Below are 17,629 nucleotides of genomic sequence, written 5' to 3' on the forward strand. Positions count from 1 at the left end.
TGACATCGTTTTGTCCAAACATTCAACAATCAGCAGCTGGCTGTGGTTGATGGAGTCCTCCCTGGTCCAGATGAGCCAGTTACCATGCCTCCCGATCAGAATGGCTGTCCTCAGACCACTCCCACTGGAACTTGGGCCACTCCCACTGGAAAATCAAATGGAAACTGTGCATGTGTCAAAAGATCTCCTGGAGGAAAGGTGGATTCAGATTTGGGAATGTGCAGTCAGGAAGAACCCAAAGACATCGCCACAGAAACGACCTAAGGACCAGAAAGCACACTGTTTCTATGGTTACTCAGAATTCCAAAGATGAGGTAACAGATTCCTCTTGAATCTCCATAGTAACAAAACTGGGGATGAAGTGCAGATCTATCATAGCATCTCAACACACAGCCTGAACCAAACATGCATGGCACTAGTCCCGCACCAGTCCGCACCAGTCCCACCCCAGCACTAGTGTTAGGGTTAGTGTTGGGGTTAGGGTCAGCACTAGTGTTAGTGTTATGGGGTTAGTGTTAGGGTTAGCACTAGTGTTAGTGTTATGGGGTTAGTGTTAGGGTCAGCACTAGTGTTAGGGTTATGGGTTAGTGTTAGGGTCAGCACTAGTGTTAGTGTTATGGGTTAGTGTTAGGGTCAGCACTAGTGTTAGTGTTAGGGTTATGGGTTAGTGTTAGGGTTAGCACTAGTATTAGTGTTGGGGTTAGGGTCAGCACTAGTGTTAGTGTTGGGGTTAGGGTCAGCACTGGTGCCCACTGGTACTTGGGAAGAACGGGCTGGTGTTGATGGATGAGTGTTTCCTGTTTCCTGCTGGAGACATCACAGCTGTGTACCAAAAAGCCTTTTGGTTATACCAGAGGATGTTTGCTGTCTTTTATTTCAATATTTTACAGAATTATTTTGGTTTGTAGTTTTTAATCTGTTTTTAACTGCATTTTCACAAATGTTTGTTTACCCTTATAGTTAACACAAACATGTAGTTATGAGTGCATAAGCAATAACTTCACAGAACCACTTGACATAAATGCTGCACACACACGGCTCATAAAACAAATTATTTACTTCTTCTACAGTCCACAGATGTTGAATAATTCACACAGATTTGGGGTTTCACGTTCCACAGTTGAAATATTAGTGCACATTTTGTTTTAAAATGTTTTAAAGGGAGCCCTGCTGGTAAATGTAGCATGTGAAATCTGAAAAAACATGTGAAAGGGGAACCGAGACTCGTGGAGGAGATTTTGGGGTCATTTTGGCCTAATGTCGGAGTGAGGAGGTGCTAAACCGCAGAGCTGGGGTTCTCCTGGAGGTTCTTGGGATGGGAACTGCTGTAACTCGAGAACCCGGGCCCTGCTGCCTGAGCCCTCGTCACCAGGGTTTCTCAATCCAATTCCTGGGACCTACGGGGCAGTTTTCACTCTGACTCTCAGTACACCTAAAAACGTCTTCAGTGCTTCTGAGCCCTGCCCCAGATGGGTGGAGGTGTGATGGTGGAGTGAATATGTGGGGACCCTTTTGTGGGGCCCAAGGATCTGGATCAGAAATCCAGAATCAGTGTCCAGATGTGCTTCCGCAGTTACCACGGTAACCCTGCAGCACCTCAGCTTTTAGCTTCGAAGCAGTCGATCAACCAGCCCGTCACGTGTCGCCAAACGTGCCTCACGTGGATTATAGCATTCTTTTTACACTTTGAGATGCCTGTCACACATTTAACTGCTTGTATTTCTCACGTTTGACTGTTTGACCAGCCGCTGCTTTTACTGTATTTCAATATGTTGATATGTTGATTTTTGTTAAAGTTTTGTAAACAGAATATATTCACTCCCCAGACGAGTCTGCACTTTTCGTGGCAGGGCACACAGGGGCCACGACTTAACTGTTCATACTCGTAACTTTCATAAAGAGAACGGAGAACAAATGTGTGAAGCGTTTCTAAATAATCTCCTCTAAACCTTGTGTCCTACCCCCTGTGTGGCCTGCAGCTTTAAAACACATTTGGCTGATTTTGTCTGGTTTCCAATTTCAGTGGTGTAATTTTTTTTGTCTCGGACAAAATAACGACTGCATTTCCGTATTCTAGTTCCATGAACGTTCATTTTATATTTTGTTACGTTGTCGTTTCTTGTAATTTTGTATCTGGTTTTATTACGATGTGGTTCCATGTTTTTGTATTAAATACATTTCGCCCTTTAAACGCTGCACTGTTGCTTTCTGGACACGTAATGACGTAGGCACGTCTGACCAATCAGAAGCGCCTGTGGCTGAGGCGCTGGCGGGTTCGTGACCTTCAACCCTGCGCAGACATAACGCAGCTGCGCCGCTCCGGGGTGAGGGCCACACGAGCGTTTAGACGCCACAACACGCGTATGGGTAAACACAGGTAACACCACACCACTGTTTATGTTCGCTAGTTAGCCTAGCTACTTATCTTAGTACAGAATAACGTGTAGACACGCTTTACTATATGAAGGTGAAACTGGTGAGGTCTGAATGTAAATATATTGCACTGTCGAGTTGCAGGTTCCGTTCGTACACGTCTCGCTCTGTCGCGTTTTAAGTTACCTGGGCAGGTATCGTGCCACGTTATCTGGCAGCTATAACCGGGCCTACAGACGGTACACGGGCGGAAACTCACGATAACGTGTGACCGCACGAGACACTACCGTATACGGCGACGTGGTTAACGTGTGGGTCACGTGACGGGCGGAGCCTGCGCAGGAGGAGTTTAAAAGATGAAGGATGAGATTATAGCCAATAGTGAAACTGCAATAGTGTTGTTTACGCTCGCTTATGTGCCCGGTAGTTCCTCAGACTTCGGCGAGAGCTGAACGGGTTCGTCAGAGCAACGACAACACGGGTCCCTAAAACACCTGTGTCGACAACACGGGTCCCTACAACACCTGTGTCGACAACACGGGTCCCTACAACACCTGTGTCGACAACACGGGTCCCTACAACACCTGTGTCGACAACACGGGTCCCTACAACACCTGTGTCGACAACACGGGTCCCTACAACACCTGTGTCGACAACACGGGTCCCTACAACACCTGTGTCGACAACACGGGTCCCTACAACACCTGTGTCGACAACACGGGTCCCTAAAACACCTGTGTCGACAACACGTGTCCCTCCAACAACTGTGTCGACAACACGTGTCCCTCCAACACCTGTGTCGACAACACGGGTCCCTCCAACACCTGTGTCGACAACACGGGTCCCTCCAACACCTGTGCCTACAACACCTGTGTCAACAACACGGGTCCCTCCAACACCTGTGCCTACAACACCTGTGTCAACAACACGGGTCCCTACAACACCTGTGTCGACAACACGGGTCCCTCCAACACCTGTGCCTACAACACCTGTGTCAACAACACGGGTCCCTCCAACACCTGTGCCTACAACACCTGTGTCAACAACACGGGTCCCTACAACACCTGTGTCGACAACACGGGTCCCTACAACACCTGTGTCGACAACACGGGCCCCTCCAACACGGCCCCTCCAACACGGGCCCCTCCAACACGGGTCCCTCCAACACCTGTGTCGACAACACGGGTCCCTCCAACACGGGTCTCTTCACCTGTGTTCTGCGTTCTCCCTGCCCTGACGCATTCGGTCCAGCTCTTGAAGGACACGTTACTCCCCTAAAGGAGCCGTGTCCGCTGTCGCAGGACATGAGTATGTATCTCTGAGACTAGGCGGTGTGTGTGTGTGTGTGTGTGTGTGTGTGTGTGTGTGTTTTGGTTTGATTCGCGTCACACAGGTGCGGCCCATGCTCCGTCTGCGCCCTGCGGAGGACGACGAGGCTGCTAACGAGAGCCTACAACTAAACAGGGCTGTGGCCAACGATGACCACTTCCTGCTGCAGGAACTACTGTCACAGGAACGCTACAGGAGGTGCATCAACCAGAGGAGTGGGTGGGGCGTCCCCGGAACACCCTTACGCATGGCTGCCTCCAAAGGTACGGCCCCGCCCACTGTGCACGCGTAGACACGCCCATTATTTAACACCTCTCCGCCCAGTACTGAGAATGGCTGGAGATAACCTCCGCCCAGGCACTAGTCAAGACTTTTATTAAAGATAAATACTTCATATAGGATGTTTGCACAGTGTTTGTTAAAAGGAAACTCGAATTCTGTCTGGATTAGTGGATGCCGTGCAGTAAGAATCAAACTGATGTTTGGGGTCAGAACTGCGTGTGTAACGTAGCTGTGTGTGTTCAGGCCACCTGCGCTGTCTGCAGCTGCTGCTGGCCCACGGAGCAGAGGTGGACAGTGTGGACGTGAAGGCCCAGACGCCCCTGTTCACGGCCGTGTGTGGCCGCTACCTCAGCTGTGTCCTGGCACTCCTGCGTGCCGGAGCAAACCCCAACGCAAGCCTCCGGAACAACAGCTCCCCCGTGCTGACGGCGGCCCGCGAGGGCGACCCCGAGATCCTGCGACAGCTGCTCCACCACGGCGCCGAGGTCGACGCCAGGTCAAAGGTCACGATGTGGACCTGTGGGGTGGCGGTGTGCAGCGGACCGCTCTACCTGGCGGCGATCTATGGACACCTGGACTGCTTCAGGATTCTGCTGCTGTACGGGGCAGACCCGAACTACAACTGCTCCGGGGAGCAGGCGGCCAGCAGGGCGGCGCCGGCGAGGAGAACGGTGCTGGAGATGTGTCTGAGACACGGCTGCAGCGTGGACTTCATACGTCTCCTCATCGAGTTTGGGGCCAACGTCTACCTGCCCACGCTGATCATCGAGAAGAGTACTAAACAGAACGAAGCCCTGGAGATACTGCTGAGAGAGAGAGGTGAGAGAAAGAGAGAGAGAGAGATAGAGATGGGGGAGAGAGAGGGGGGGTGAGAGAGAGAGAGAGAGAGATAGAGATAGAGATGGGGGAGAGAGAGTGGGGAGGTGAGGGAGAGAGAATGAGGGGGAGAGAGAGGAAGAGAGAATAAGAGAGAGGTGGGGGAGAAGTGTGGGTGGATGAGAGAGAGATGAGGGAGAATAAGGGAGAGAGAGGAGGAGAGAATGGGGAGATAGAAAGAGAGAGAGAAGTAGGGGGGAGAGAGAGGTGTGGGTGGGTGAGAGAGAGAGGGGGGTGAGAGAGAATAATGGAGAGAGAGAAAGAGAGAGAGAAGTGGGGGAGAGAGGTGAGAGATGGAGAATTCTCCCTTTTTTTGTGTAATGTTACTGACATATTTAAATACTGCATTATTTTTTTCTCAGGGCTGTCAAATATGTTACGCTGACTCCTCTTTCTGTTTCTGTCAGGCTGTCCGAGGTCCCTGGTGTCGCAGTGCCGGCTGGCCGTCCGTCGACACCTGAAGCGGGTCAACAGGATGCAGGCGATAGACTCGCTGGACGTGCCCCCCCGTCTCCTGGACTACCTCCAACACAAGCCCATGAAGTACCGCCTCTCCCCCTGACCCGTCACACACACACACAGGCCTTCTCAACCTGCCGCACCTGTGCACACACACGGTGGCCACACACACACCTGAGGAAGCGTTGGGAATAAATGACGCTGACTGGAATCCTCTTCATAGAGAGTAGACGGCGTGTGTGTATCGGTGTCCGTCCTGTATGAGTTTCGTGCATCATTTAGAGTGTTGTTATACTTTTTTGCCCACCTACCAGGGCAGTAGCGTCTCGAAGATGGCTGTGCGTTACGTGGAACCCGATACTTTAACCTCCTCATAGTGCTCTACGTTCCTGTGAAGTTTATTTCCAACCTGACGAGAGATCCATCTCACTGTTCAGTTCTAGTCCAACCTTTACCTACCCACACAGATCCAAACACAGTCTGGATCAGCCACGGGGAGTTTGTGGAGGTGATCTCTGCAGGATGGAGGAGGTCCAGGAGGTGGTGATCTGATCTCCACTGATCACCTCCACAGTGTCTATGTCACAGAACTTGCAGAACCTCGCTGGAATGCTGAACATTACAGTAGCTTGTGGGTCTTTATTTAATGTACCACCAGAAAGCATAAAGTTCTAACAGTAATTTTTCTTGTAAAATAAAATGGCCGCTTTTTACTTTTGTGTGTTATTCTTGTGTTTTTCAACTATTTTTGTGTTTTATTGTGCTCTGATCAATTTGTACCAGACACAGCACATAATGAAACTGCTTCTCCATATACAAAGAGACCAAGTCAAGTCAGAGTCAGCTTTATTTCTACAGCACATTTAAATGACATCAAGTACCGACTGAGGTGCTGAACAACAGTTAAAATAACACATACCAAAATACCTAAAAATATAAAAAGTAAAACTAGGTATAAAAAGAAATAGAGAAAAATCCCTAAAACACTGGCAATATAACACAGAGATAGAACATGATAAAGGATGAAACAGCTAATGGCATAAAAAGCACTCAAAGGCCTGTGAGAATAAGTAGGATTTAAATTAGATTTGAAAATGTCCACTGTGGCTGATTTCTTTAGATTATTCCAAAGTCCTGGAGACGCTACAGAAAAAGCCTGGTCACCTTTGAACTTTAATCGAGACTTGAGGGCCTTTGAATATATATATATATATATATATATATAAATAATAATAATAAACACTATATGCTTACATTGTTGATAGACCATAGATACACAAAGTTTCCAGAGTAACAGGATAAAAGTTCAGACAGAGGTTAGAACATCAGAGGTCCCTCATGACCAAATCTGAACCTTCATAACATTCAAGAGTGCAGATTCTTTGATTTTCCTCATTTAATTGCTGCTATAACAACTGACAATGCAAACAGTTGTCATGAATAGTATGAATTACTATTAATACTATTAATAGTCCATTAGTATTAAAATTTCTTACCTTTGGATAAGACAAATCCTTAATTCTGATCAAAGGTGTCAACACGTCTTCTCTTGGGTCCTCCAGTGTAAAGCTGACGACATCTCTTGCAAGAGATACACAGACACTTCCCACGGTGGCCATCACAGAGGATGAATAGGTGATGATAATTGATCCCTTTGTTACAGATATTTTAGTGGCTGTGTTAAATTTCCAGGTAGAACATCCAGACTGTCTTCAGGCTATAGTACCACGCTATCCAGCTGGTCTTTCCACGGTTGTGTCTCGTCTGGGGAGATTGGTGAAGGATTCTTAAAAAGAGTCTTAGCATCATTATGTAGGATTCTGAAGTGTTTCAGTATACTGTATAATAATAGCCACCATTTTATTTGTTGGGTGATAAGTGAGCACCAATTGAATGTATATCCTTAAGGATGTTCATATTTTTAATATTAAAAATTATTTTTAATATTCAAAGAAGTTAAAACAGAGGGTCCTACTTTAAAAACCATGTTCACAACCTATTTAAGGATGTTATGAGGAACTTGACGTTGTCTGTGTGTATGGAAGGTGTGTACTACATTTCCCGAAGTGCAGTTCGGTCTGTCCTGGCAGGAAGAGAAACGCCACCAGTTGTTTCAGCGCCGAACAAAGTGTCTCCGCCAACATTTGCCCGTGTGCTCGTACACCGCTGCCGGACACACACACACCGCTGCCGGACACACCGCTCCAGCCAGCCTGCTGTCTTACCGAAGGAGGGATGGATAATAATGTAAGTCTACTTCGCTATGGCGTCGTCTTATATCCTTATTTTCCTCCGGAGCGCGTATTTGTCTAAATGGCCCAAAACAAGTGTGTGTGTGTGTGTGTGTGTGTGTGTGTGTGTGTGTGTGTGTGTGTGTGTGTGTGTGTGTGTCTCTCTAACCTCCTGCACACCGACACCGGGCCGTGTACCGCGGGCCGGCGGGGACTTGTGTGTGTTCCGTGGTGTTGGACTGGCGTGAGTCTCTCAGACGCGGTGTGTGTGTCCGGTATGAAACCATCAGTGTTTACTGAACATGGCGCACCGTAGCTGCGGTTTGTGCGGGTGTAGTGAGGTTGGGGTGTGTGGTGGGTGTAGAGAGGTTGGGGTGTGTGGTGGGTGTAGAGAGGTTGGGGTGTGTGGTGGGTGTAGTGAGGTTGGGGTGTGTGGTGGGTGTAGAGAGGTTGGGGTGTGTGGTGGGTGTAGAGAGGTTGGGGTGTGTGGTGGGTGTAGAGAGGTTGGGGTGTGTGGTGGGTGTAGAGACGTTGGGGGGGGTCTGCGGTGGGTGTAGAGACGTTGGGGGGGGTCTGCGGTGGGTGTAGAGACGTTAGAGGTCTGCGGTGGGTGTAGTGAGGTTGGGTGGGTGTAGTGAGGTTGGGTGGGTGTAGTGAGGTTGGAGGTCTGCGGTGGGTGTAGTGAGGTTGGGTGGGTGTAGTGAGGTAGGTGTAGCAGCCTGTTGGGGACACACATGTGGACTCTGCTGTCTGGAGCCCGTCTGCTTTGTGTTAAGTACAAACTCAGTCTTCCTGTGTACAGACCTAGGCAGGTCACCTACCTGGAGATTTACACCCTTGTATTTATATCAACGTGTCTTTAATTTCAACAGTGAGTCTTTTTGCTCTCGTATTTAAACCCTCTGTATTGTTAAGAGTGTAAGAATTTTTATGTTAAGACAACTAGTGAAATGCAACCAGCTAGTGAAGGATTTATATGTACTTTACTTTACATGTACTTTACAGGTGCTTTACTTTACAGGTATGACACAGTGTCTAGCTAAGTTTGGCTCTAATGGTTGGTGAGGTTTCTCTGAATGATCTATGAACAGACTAAACCACGTTGTGGTCGTTTATCATAAGAGCTTCAGACAAATACAGTAAATGTACATTTAACTTGAAATGAGTTTAAAATGTGATGTGGAGTTCAAATGGAAGGCAAGTTCTTTTTAAAAACTTAATCCTTTGATATTGTTTGCCTCTGTTATGATACAGGGGACGTCCGTGTCCCTCCACCGTGTCCGTCTCTGCCAGCGGCTTGATGCCGATGACTCGCTGGACCGGACACGACTGCAGCGTGTCACCTGCTGATGGTCTTCTGCTCGAGTGAAAGGAGCCTTATAGCGAGTATAGTGTCTGATTTGTTCAGGACACGCCTCACACTGCACTCAAAGCAAGCTAGTGTCTCCCTGCAGGGTTTGCTTTAGTCTTGGTGACCGCTGACGCCCTGCTGTGTGGAGAACTGGTGCTTTTGTTCAAACCAATCTGCACGTCCTCAGGGACGTGAGATAGGGACATTTAATAATCTAATCAATTTAAATGGATGCGCAGTACAGATTTACAACTTGTCTTGAGACTTCAGTAATTAGAACTGCCAGCTCGTGTTTTAAGCTCAAATCACACTTGTTTACATATGACTCTCGTATGTGAACTCTGGTTAGACCTGAGATCAGTTTTAATTTTTCCCGTGAAGTTTTGTGGGCCAATTAACAGTATTTTAAAGCCGTCTTGTTTCATGCTTGGCTGACGTTTAGTCCACTGCAGTGTTTGTCACTGCTTCCTTTGTCATTTTATGGTGCTGATTTATATCACAGTTGTGACTATAATACAGTTTTGGTAATTTTTTTTACACTGTTACCTGTACACAGTGTTACCCAACAATGGAAAATACTCCACAATGGAGAAAAATGTTCCTCTTCGGTGATTCACTGAAAACAAATCTCATTAAACCTTCGTGTAATCCCATGTTACTGCTGTTTTAAGGCCATTTTCTCAGTGCTGTAGACATTTTGTACAGTGTCCAGACTCCAGATTGTGGTAATCCTGTGCATACAGATCCGGACAGGACACAAGACTCCACCCAGCACCACCCAGCACCACCCAGCACCACCCAGCACCACCCAACACCACCAGCACCACCACACACTTATTAATGTATCCTGTTGTCATCAGGTGCACTGCCACAGCACAGACAGGTGTAACCCTACCTGAGACGGGGAGGTGCAGCACAGACAGGTGTAACCCTACCTGAGACGGGGAGGTGCAGCACAGACAGGTGTAACCCTACCTGAGACGGGGAGGTGCAGCACAGACAGGTGTAACCCTACCTGAGACGGGGAGGTGCAGCACAGACAGGTGTAACCCTACCTGAGACGGGGAGGTGCAGCACAGACAGGTGTAACCCTACCTGAGACGGGGAGGTGCAGCACAGACAGGTGTAACCCTACCTGAGACGGGGAGGTGCAGCACAGACAGGTGTAACCCTACCTGAGACGGGGAGGTGCAGCACAGACAGGTGTAACCCTACCTGAGACGGGGAGGTGCAGCACAGACAGGTGTAACCCTACCTGAGACGGGGAGGTGCAGCACAGACAGGTGTAACCCTACCTGAGACGGGGAGGTGCAGCACAGACAGGTGTAACCCTACCTGAGACGGGGAGGTGCAGCACAGACAGGTGTAACCCTACCTGAGACGGGGAGGTGCAGCACAGACAGGTGTAACCCTACCTGAGACGGGGAGGTGCAGCACAGACAGGTGTAACCCTACCTGAGACGGGGAGGTGCAGCACAGACAGGTGTAACCCTACCTGAGACGGGGAGGTGCAGCACAGACAGGTGTAACCCTACCTGAGACGGGGAGGTGCAGCACAGACAGGTGTAACCCTACCTGAGACGGGGAGGTGCAGCACAGACAGGTGTAACCCTCTGAACAACAGGCCTGAGTGGGTCATTACAATTAAACATATTTGCATGTTGGAGTTGGATCTCTTGCACATGGTGGGAAGTCATTCGTTATTAAAAGGCCAAGGAAAGTATTTTTCAGTAGCTTCTTTCTTCTTGACGTCACAATGAGCGCTATTAACAAGCTGGCGTGGAGTGTAGGACCAGGATCTCCTCTCCACAGACACCTCCTCCAGTTCCTCTGGGGGATACGGAGATGTTCCCAGCTGAGAGAGATGATCTCCACTAGAGAATCATTCTGGCGTAAATGTGCATATCAGACACCATGCAATACGCTGGTGTAAATGTGAATATCAGACACCATGCAGTACGGTGCATAAATGTGAATATCAGACACCATGCAGTACGCTGGTATAAATGTGAATATCAGACACCATGCAGTACGCTGGTATAAATGTGAATATCAGACACCATGCAGTTTGCTGGTATAAATGTGAATATCAGACACCATGCAGTACGCTGGTATAAATGTGAATATCAGACACCATGCAGTACGCTGGTATAAATGTGAATATCAGACCCCATGCAGTTTGCTGGCGGTTTGGTGGAGACCGTTGAGCTGTCTCCTGCTCTCCCACTGCGAAGCGTTTGTTGTGAGCGGGAAGACCAGCAGCTGCCCAGTTTTGTTTACATTATGCTAACTGGCCCTGCCGAGTTCTAAATTATTCATCAGAATCGTTAGCATTTTTGGTTGTTTATTTAAATTATGCTACTATGGGCGAGAACAGTTTGAAACAGATTGTTATTCAGTGTTCACACAGTCCATATTGGTACAGTTTTTTCTTACCAGCGTTGTATTGAGGCAGCAGTATTTTTAAGCCGTGCGAAATGCAAGTTGTTTTGTGATAGTGGCTTTTACTGAATATTGAATGAGTTTTGAATGAGTTTTGCCTGTTTGGCCTTATATGTGTGTGTTTCTGTTTGCATTTCAGGTGTGACATGGCACTGTGTGAATTTGGACACCACTCCAGTGACCTTTCACTCGCCCCTGCCGGGGGAGATGTTGTCACGAGCGCACAACTCTAGCAACAATTTCCCGATTCGCCATGGAGGTTCTCACGGCAAGTAATCCAGTCGGGGCAGCTGGTGTCCAGCCGTCGGACTCCATGTCCCATGAGCCTCAGCAGACTCTGCCCTCTCCAGCAGGGAAGTTGAGGAAGACTGCCTTCAGGTTTTTCAGAGGACGCAAAAGCATATGTATGCTGCCAAACTTTTTTGGAGCACGAGGAAAAGGCCAAGGTAGGGGTTCATCCAAAACCGGTGTGACCAAGAGCCAGACGTATGATGGCGTGAGCAGAGCATGCTGGGAAGAAAGCGGCAGGGGCAGCGCTGATGCAACTTCTGTCGACTTCGAGTTCCACAGCCCAAACGGGTCTGGTGACCCACAGAAGTCGCAGTCCCTTCCCCGACCGCGGAGGGGCCTTCGAGGACTTCTCAGCAGCATCAGGAGGCCCCGCAAGAGCAAAACCGCCGAACCGGAAAAGAACGAGGCGCTCGAAATGTCCTCGAGCCAGTTGGGGCCCGGGGCCCCGCCCAATGTAGCTCGTCACCATGACGATGACGACAGCCACCTGGGTGTGGTGGAGGTGTTGGACGTGTGTGTTGGAGAATCTGGATGTGTACCTCCACCTGCTGAATGTATGAAGGACGAAGCTCCGGTTCCTGAGACATGGAGGAGCAAGGGGAAGGTTGGGGCGAATGAGGAAGATGAGAGGAGGTATGATGAAGAGTTGGATGAGGAGGAAGAGGAGGAAGGGGGCGGAGGGAGGAAGAGCGGCTTGGTGTCGTATCGGCAGCCGTTGTCTGCAGACTCTGAAATGACTCGTCTTGCTGAAATGAATGCTGACGTAGCTGGAGGCGAGGTGCCCACGATGTCCGCCTCCTCCGACAACGTGAACCTCATGTTTGGAGACGTGTCCTCTCTGAAGAGCTTCGATTCCCTGACCGGTTGTGGTGACATAATTGCCGATCAGGACGACGTCAGCGTTGCAGAGAGTTCGGTGTCTGGTGAGAGGGGCAGTCGTAACGCCGGCAAACGCACCTCGTGCCTCGTTACTTATCAGGGGGGCGGGGAGGAGATGGCGACCCCAGACGAGGTGGACGGTCAGTACCTAAACAGCCTGTGGGAGTCGGATGTGGACGCGGAGGTCTGCTACCTCCCATCAGACCAGACCGACAGTCCATCCACAACTCCTGACCAGCCAATCAGCTCCTTTCATATCACCACTAGCAGCAGCACTCTGGGCATCACGGAAACGGTCCTCACGCCTACCGACCTTTTGACCCCGCAGAGTGACCGGCAAGAGTCGGTGCCAAACAGCGATGAGGGCTACTACGACTCCACCACACCGGGAGCTGATGATGAGAACCGGGAACGTCCCCAGCAGGAAGGACTTCCCCGGGACAGCTACAGCGGCGATGCCCTTTATGAGCTGTTTGAGCCTGACGACAGGCTGCTCAGCCCCCCTCTACCCTCGAAGGACGGCTGTGGGTTCTTGGGGCTCCCCCTGCAGGGCAGCAAAGGTAAAGGAGACCTGCTGTTTGCTCTGACATCTGCCGCCTTGGAAACCGGTGCCATGGAAACGGAAGAAGAACGTCTGAGTAAGATCCAGCATGCCTTGCTCTGCTGCGAGCTGCAGAACCTCAGAAGCCCGTCCAAAGATCTGTATTGTGGCGATTGTTTCTATGGTGACACAGACCCTCTTGAAGGTAATGGCAAAGGCTCAGTAGAGGAAGGGCTCCATCAGCAGGAGCCCCAGTTGTTCAAAGAGACTTTGCAGCACAGCCCCCTGTACAGCCCTGCAGCCGCTCCGAGCTTCAGCCCACGCCCCTCCAAGACCCTCAGCCCCCTCCCGGACACCAGACTGTGTTCTCCTCCGGGACAGAGCGAAGCTTCAGTCGAGGGTTCCTTACCTCCAACCAGAGGCTGCAGTCAGTCCCAAGAGGAGCTGATGGTGTGTTTCTCGCAAGCGCTCGTGGACTTCACCCACAACGCCCGGCGCTACCGCAGCTCCACGGAGAGTCTGGACGGGTCGGAGTCCAGCTCCCCCTTTGGGCAGACCCTGAGGGGTCTCCCTGCCATCGTCACCTTCGACGTGGTGGACATGGGGAACGAGGGTGAGTGCGAACAGCAGACGGAACTCGTGGAAGGAGAGGAGGAAGAGCGGGAGCTGACGTCCCCGTACGAGCCGTTTGAGGAGGACGGCTGCTACCTGCAACAGGACGCCTTCGCCGAGTGCGATCAGGGAACCTTGGACGGCTACGAGCAAAGCCTGCTGTTGAGCAACGCTTGGGGCATCGCGAGCCTCCCACGGCACCTCAGCCTGGGCCGGCCGCGTCCTCCTGTCCCCGCCCCGCTGGCGCTGACCCGACGGAGCCGCTCTCTTGACACCGACAGTCTGGACTTCCAGACCAGCGAGCTCTACACGCCGGTTGCCTCACACGGGCCCAAGATGGCAGTTCCTCTGCATCGCAGGAAGAGTAGCCTTGAAGCAGAGGATGGCTACGGCGTGGCGTTACCGCGGCAGCCAGGGAGGGGTCGTACAGATGGGTGGAGACAGGTGCGTGGCTCCGCCCAGAAAACCAACCCGTCCACTCAGAACCCGCAGAAGTCGCCACATGGGAGTTCTTGGCTGGACACACCGTCAAGTTGTACTTCTAGCTGTCGGTCGTCGCTCAGGCCCTCTCATCTCCCCCTACAGGCGGCCTGTCGTAATGGCAGCCCAGCGTGCATCACCACAGTGGGCGCTGAAGGGGACGATGTTGTCGGAGGTGGTGACGCGCTGTACCCCGGTGGTTACCCCTCTGGAGGAACGCAGTGGAACAGTCGACCAGTTGGTATCACCCAGGGCATACCCCATCTGCGCTCCGACCAATCAGAGGACACTAGAGAAATCGCAGCCAAAAGTAGGAGGGCAGAGGTGAAAGGGGGCGGTCTTCATAGCAACTCCTGAGGTCACCATGGAAACGGACAGCTTCATCATGCCAAAACAGGCAGGTCTCATGGCCAAAGACAGATGTTTACTGACCAACTTGATTTGTATTTTATACAAACACATCTCCACCCTCTGTCTCCCCCACTCACCGTTCTGTCCAAATAAGCTATTATATATTTTAGTGAAGGGACAGTTTTGATGGTTTTTTTTTCTGACCCTGTGTATACAGATTTTTTTTGTATCAAGGTGTAACTACCATAGTGTTTTTTTATGATTAGTTATGTTTTTGCATATATGTAGCAGGTGTCTATGATAGTTTATGAGAAATAGAACTTTTGGTTCTGTGTTTTTTAAAGTGTCTTTGACTTCTTCGATAACAACGCCCTGTGACAGAACCTGTTTTCTTGTACATTGTGTGTGCTAGCACGTTAGAACAGAGTCATGTTGTTACCATGGTGAAATATGGAACCTTCTGCTTGTATTGAGGTACCACTGGTACTAGTACTGGTACTAGTACTGGTACTAGTACTGGTTTGGAATGGCAGGAGGGTTGTCCTCCTTCATCAGAGTGAGGACAGCAGACGTCTGCTTTTGTCCATGAGTTCCTCAAACGTTTTTCTGTGCTGTTACATTTTTATGTTTACATCTTGAATCATCAGTTGTATATTAATTGGATTTTAAAATGTAGTTTTCATATTTTTTTGCACTACATTAGAGAGGAACCGTGTAAGTTCTCGAAGGAACCTTGGGTGTATGCAGCAGGCCATAACCCAGCAACTCCATCACCCTCATGTAGTGATGAAAATGAGGGAGGAATTTCTTCTATGTAATTAATTTTTTTCTCTCTTTTTTTTGCCAAATTGATTTTGGGATACAGTGTGAAGTTGTGTGATGGAGGTTTTTCCCAGTAGCTCAGCTACCGGCGAAGTCTTGGACCTTGAGCGGTTTAAAAGAACAACAGGACGGTTCTCACGAGCGCCTTGTGCCTCAACACTTTATATAAAACAGCCGACGTAGCTGCAGATTTTACAGAGAGATTTTCAGTAAGTATTTACTGTGTGGTTGTTGACCAGGTCAGTACATGGACATGTTTAGAGGTTCATAAATGCCCTCACATTTTGCAGGAGTTTGTTCACGTGGGGAACATGTCAAAGTGGCGTTGCAGTCAACAACATGAACCATGTTACCACAGTGTGTTGGTGCTGGGGGGGGGGGGGGTCTCTGATTAAATCAATGCTGTTTAGTTTGTGAGCAGTTTATTATTGTTTGTAGTGTTTTTCTTTTGTATTTTAGCATTTGGTACAAACCTTTTGTGATCAGTAACTGAATGTTAAAACTGCTGCCATGTTGGAGCTACGAAAAAAAACCTTTTTTTTCTTTTCTTTTTTCTTTTTTTAAATCCGTGTGGATGTTTATACACAGACAATGAATGTTTGACCATCGTCAAAGCAAACGTAGGTGTGGGATTTACCTGCCTGCCAATCAGAGGGCTGTATCACGAGACCAGGTGCAACACTGCAACACCACTCCGAGTGTCTGGATCGGGACACTGTTGCTGTCGGAGGGACGGGACTTGATGTAGGTGTGGAGACACCGTGTCCTGGTGGACTGCACCCTCAAGATTTGCCAGAACTTTTCAAATCTGAATAAATTCACTTAAAAAATGTTTATAAAATAACAGCGAGTTTATTACCGCAACAAAACATGTTTAGAAAAGCACCTTTTTTACTGTTTACTTCTTATATCCTTGTTCTAAACAAGGTCACAGCTCGTTTTCTTTGGTTAAGAACTACATGTTTTCTGCTTCTTTTGCCGTAGGAGTTGAGATACTTCAGCCCAGTGTTAGAACTCCTGTTTTGTGATTTATCCCTCTGATTCATGATTGGTGCTTATAAGATGCAATCGAACACGATCAAAAAAATTGACCTGCATATGTTCCATCTGGAAATAAACTGTCTCAGACGAGAGTTTGTGATTTGTTCTACTCTGTGATGTTTTGTAACTGTGAGGCCGACCTGTTGTCTTGTTTCTGTGACGCCTGAGAGAAGACGACCTGCAGGAAGAAGCCCGAGGGACGTGTCCCGCGTGTCCCGCGTGTCCCGCCGAGACTGGTGCTAAATCATGGGTTAAAGTTCTCCGTCACTACGACGGATTTCCGTCATTTGATTTTTTTGGGGAAAAAATCCGTCAAATCATAATAAACCACACACGCGCGTGCTATCTGTTTTGTGGCCGAAATATTATTCTCACTGGCGCTCATCAGCGCTGGATGGATGACGGCGGTGTCATTTGATTGACTTGCGGTTCATTCCGCCTTCAGATTTGCGGACAGTAGAAAAGTTTTTACCCCCCTCCTGCCTGGCGTGACCGTAGTGCGCGACTCTGTACACCTGCGCGAATGGCGGAGGCTACTTGCTGCATCACATTCTTTTTGCAGTGTTGTCCGAAGCGATATGTGGTAGTATAAAGAAACACCCCTCAAAAACAGGGGAATGAACATTTACCTGACCAATTTTAATGTTGCAGTAGTGCTGGAATTTAGGCTAAAGTACTTTAAAATGCTTGAAATTGTAACGGGTTGAGCCACCGCGATTACGTCATTTTCGGCGTGCGGACCCTCGCGCTGCTCACGCCACTCGTGCTGCGTCAAGTATAAAGGCTTAAACCAGGCTTAACATGGATGGTGTTGTTCTGTTTGTATTTAAAAGCTCTATCCAGTGGTGTGATTTAAATTTGCCATTTTTGGACATTTAATTTTTTTGTAACATACCTACTTAAAGCAGGTAATCTTACGGCTTATGTTTTTGCGATGGTGAATCTGATAAAAACGAGAGATTCATACCTTTTAAAACTCACCAGGATTCACTAAATTTGACTTGATCTTTAAATCATTTTCTGGAAGAGGACCCCCAGATAACTCCCATTAAATACACATTTATGTACATTTATTGCTCAGATGTTCATTCTCTTTTCTCTCCTTACACAGGCTGTTTAGATAAATATACTTTATAAATGTGTTTTTGTGTAGAATTAGGCAAAAGAGGCCAACTACACCACATTTTCAGTAATTGCTGGCATTGTCTTTTGCCAGGAAAAATTTTCAGTCAAATGAAAATTTCTTGCTTTAACCCATGTGCTAAATTC

At 48.9% G+C, this 17,629-nt stretch overlaps 3 protein-coding genes across 9 annotated transcripts in view; all 3 read left to right on the forward strand.

Annotated features, from left to right (window-relative positions):
* Positions 1-2,191, forward strand: part of mtmr8 (myotubularin related protein 8) — an 11,944-nt gene extending 9,753 nt beyond the window's left edge. For 3 of the 4 annotated variants that reach the window (XM_076987536.1, XM_076987538.1, XM_076987539.1), the window contains one exon: positions 34-2,191. In XM_076987536.1, coding sequence (XP_076843651.1) covers positions 34-264 — 231 coding nt within the window. In that variant the 3' untranslated portion in view covers positions 265-2,191. The remainder of the gene's footprint in view (positions 1-33) is intronic. The other variant, XM_076987537.1, reaches the window with a different exon arrangement.
* A 47-nt stretch (positions 2,192-2,238) lies between these two features.
* On the forward strand, positions 2,239-6,032 carry asb12a (ankyrin repeat and SOCS box-containing 12a). Its single transcript, XM_076987541.1, has 4 exons — positions 2,239-2,377; positions 3,767-3,965; positions 4,228-4,803; positions 5,268-6,032. The coding sequence occupies exons 2-4, from the start codon at positions 3,776-3,778 to the stop codon at positions 5,420-5,422; spliced, it is 921 nt and encodes a 306-aa protein (XP_076843656.1). The 5' UTR covers positions 2,239-2,377; positions 3,767-3,775; the 3' UTR covers positions 5,423-6,032.
* Positions 6,033-7,372: 1,340 nt separating this feature from the next.
* Positions 7,373-16,452, forward strand: amer1 (APC membrane recruitment protein 1). 4 transcript variants are annotated; one of them, XR_013124515.1, is made up of 3 exons: positions 7,373-7,566; positions 11,483-15,528; positions 15,908-16,452. XR_013124515.1 is itself a non-coding variant. In XM_076987596.1 (3 exons), exon 2 carries the CDS (start codon positions 11,597-11,599, stop codon positions 14,501-14,503), a length of 2,907 nt encoding a protein of 968 aa, XP_076843711.1. In that variant the 5' UTR covers positions 7,373-7,566; positions 11,483-11,596; the 3' UTR covers positions 14,504-14,543; positions 15,363-16,452. The 4 variants fall into 4 exon arrangements, 3 of the variants coding, with proteins under 3 accessions (XP_076843711.1, XP_076843710.1, XP_076843712.1); XM_076987596.1 differs by having other exon boundaries at positions 11,483-14,543; positions 15,363-16,452; XM_076987595.1 differs by having other exon boundaries at positions 11,483-16,452.
* Positions 16,453-17,629: the final 1,177 nt, after the last annotated feature.

This window comes from Brachyhypopomus gauderio, unplaced genomic scaffold, assembly GCF_052324685.1.
Source record: "Brachyhypopomus gauderio isolate BG-103 unplaced genomic scaffold, BGAUD_0.2 sc54, whole genome shotgun sequence".
Classification (NCBI taxonomy): Eukaryota; Metazoa; Chordata; class Actinopteri; order Gymnotiformes; family Hypopomidae; genus Brachyhypopomus; species Brachyhypopomus gauderio.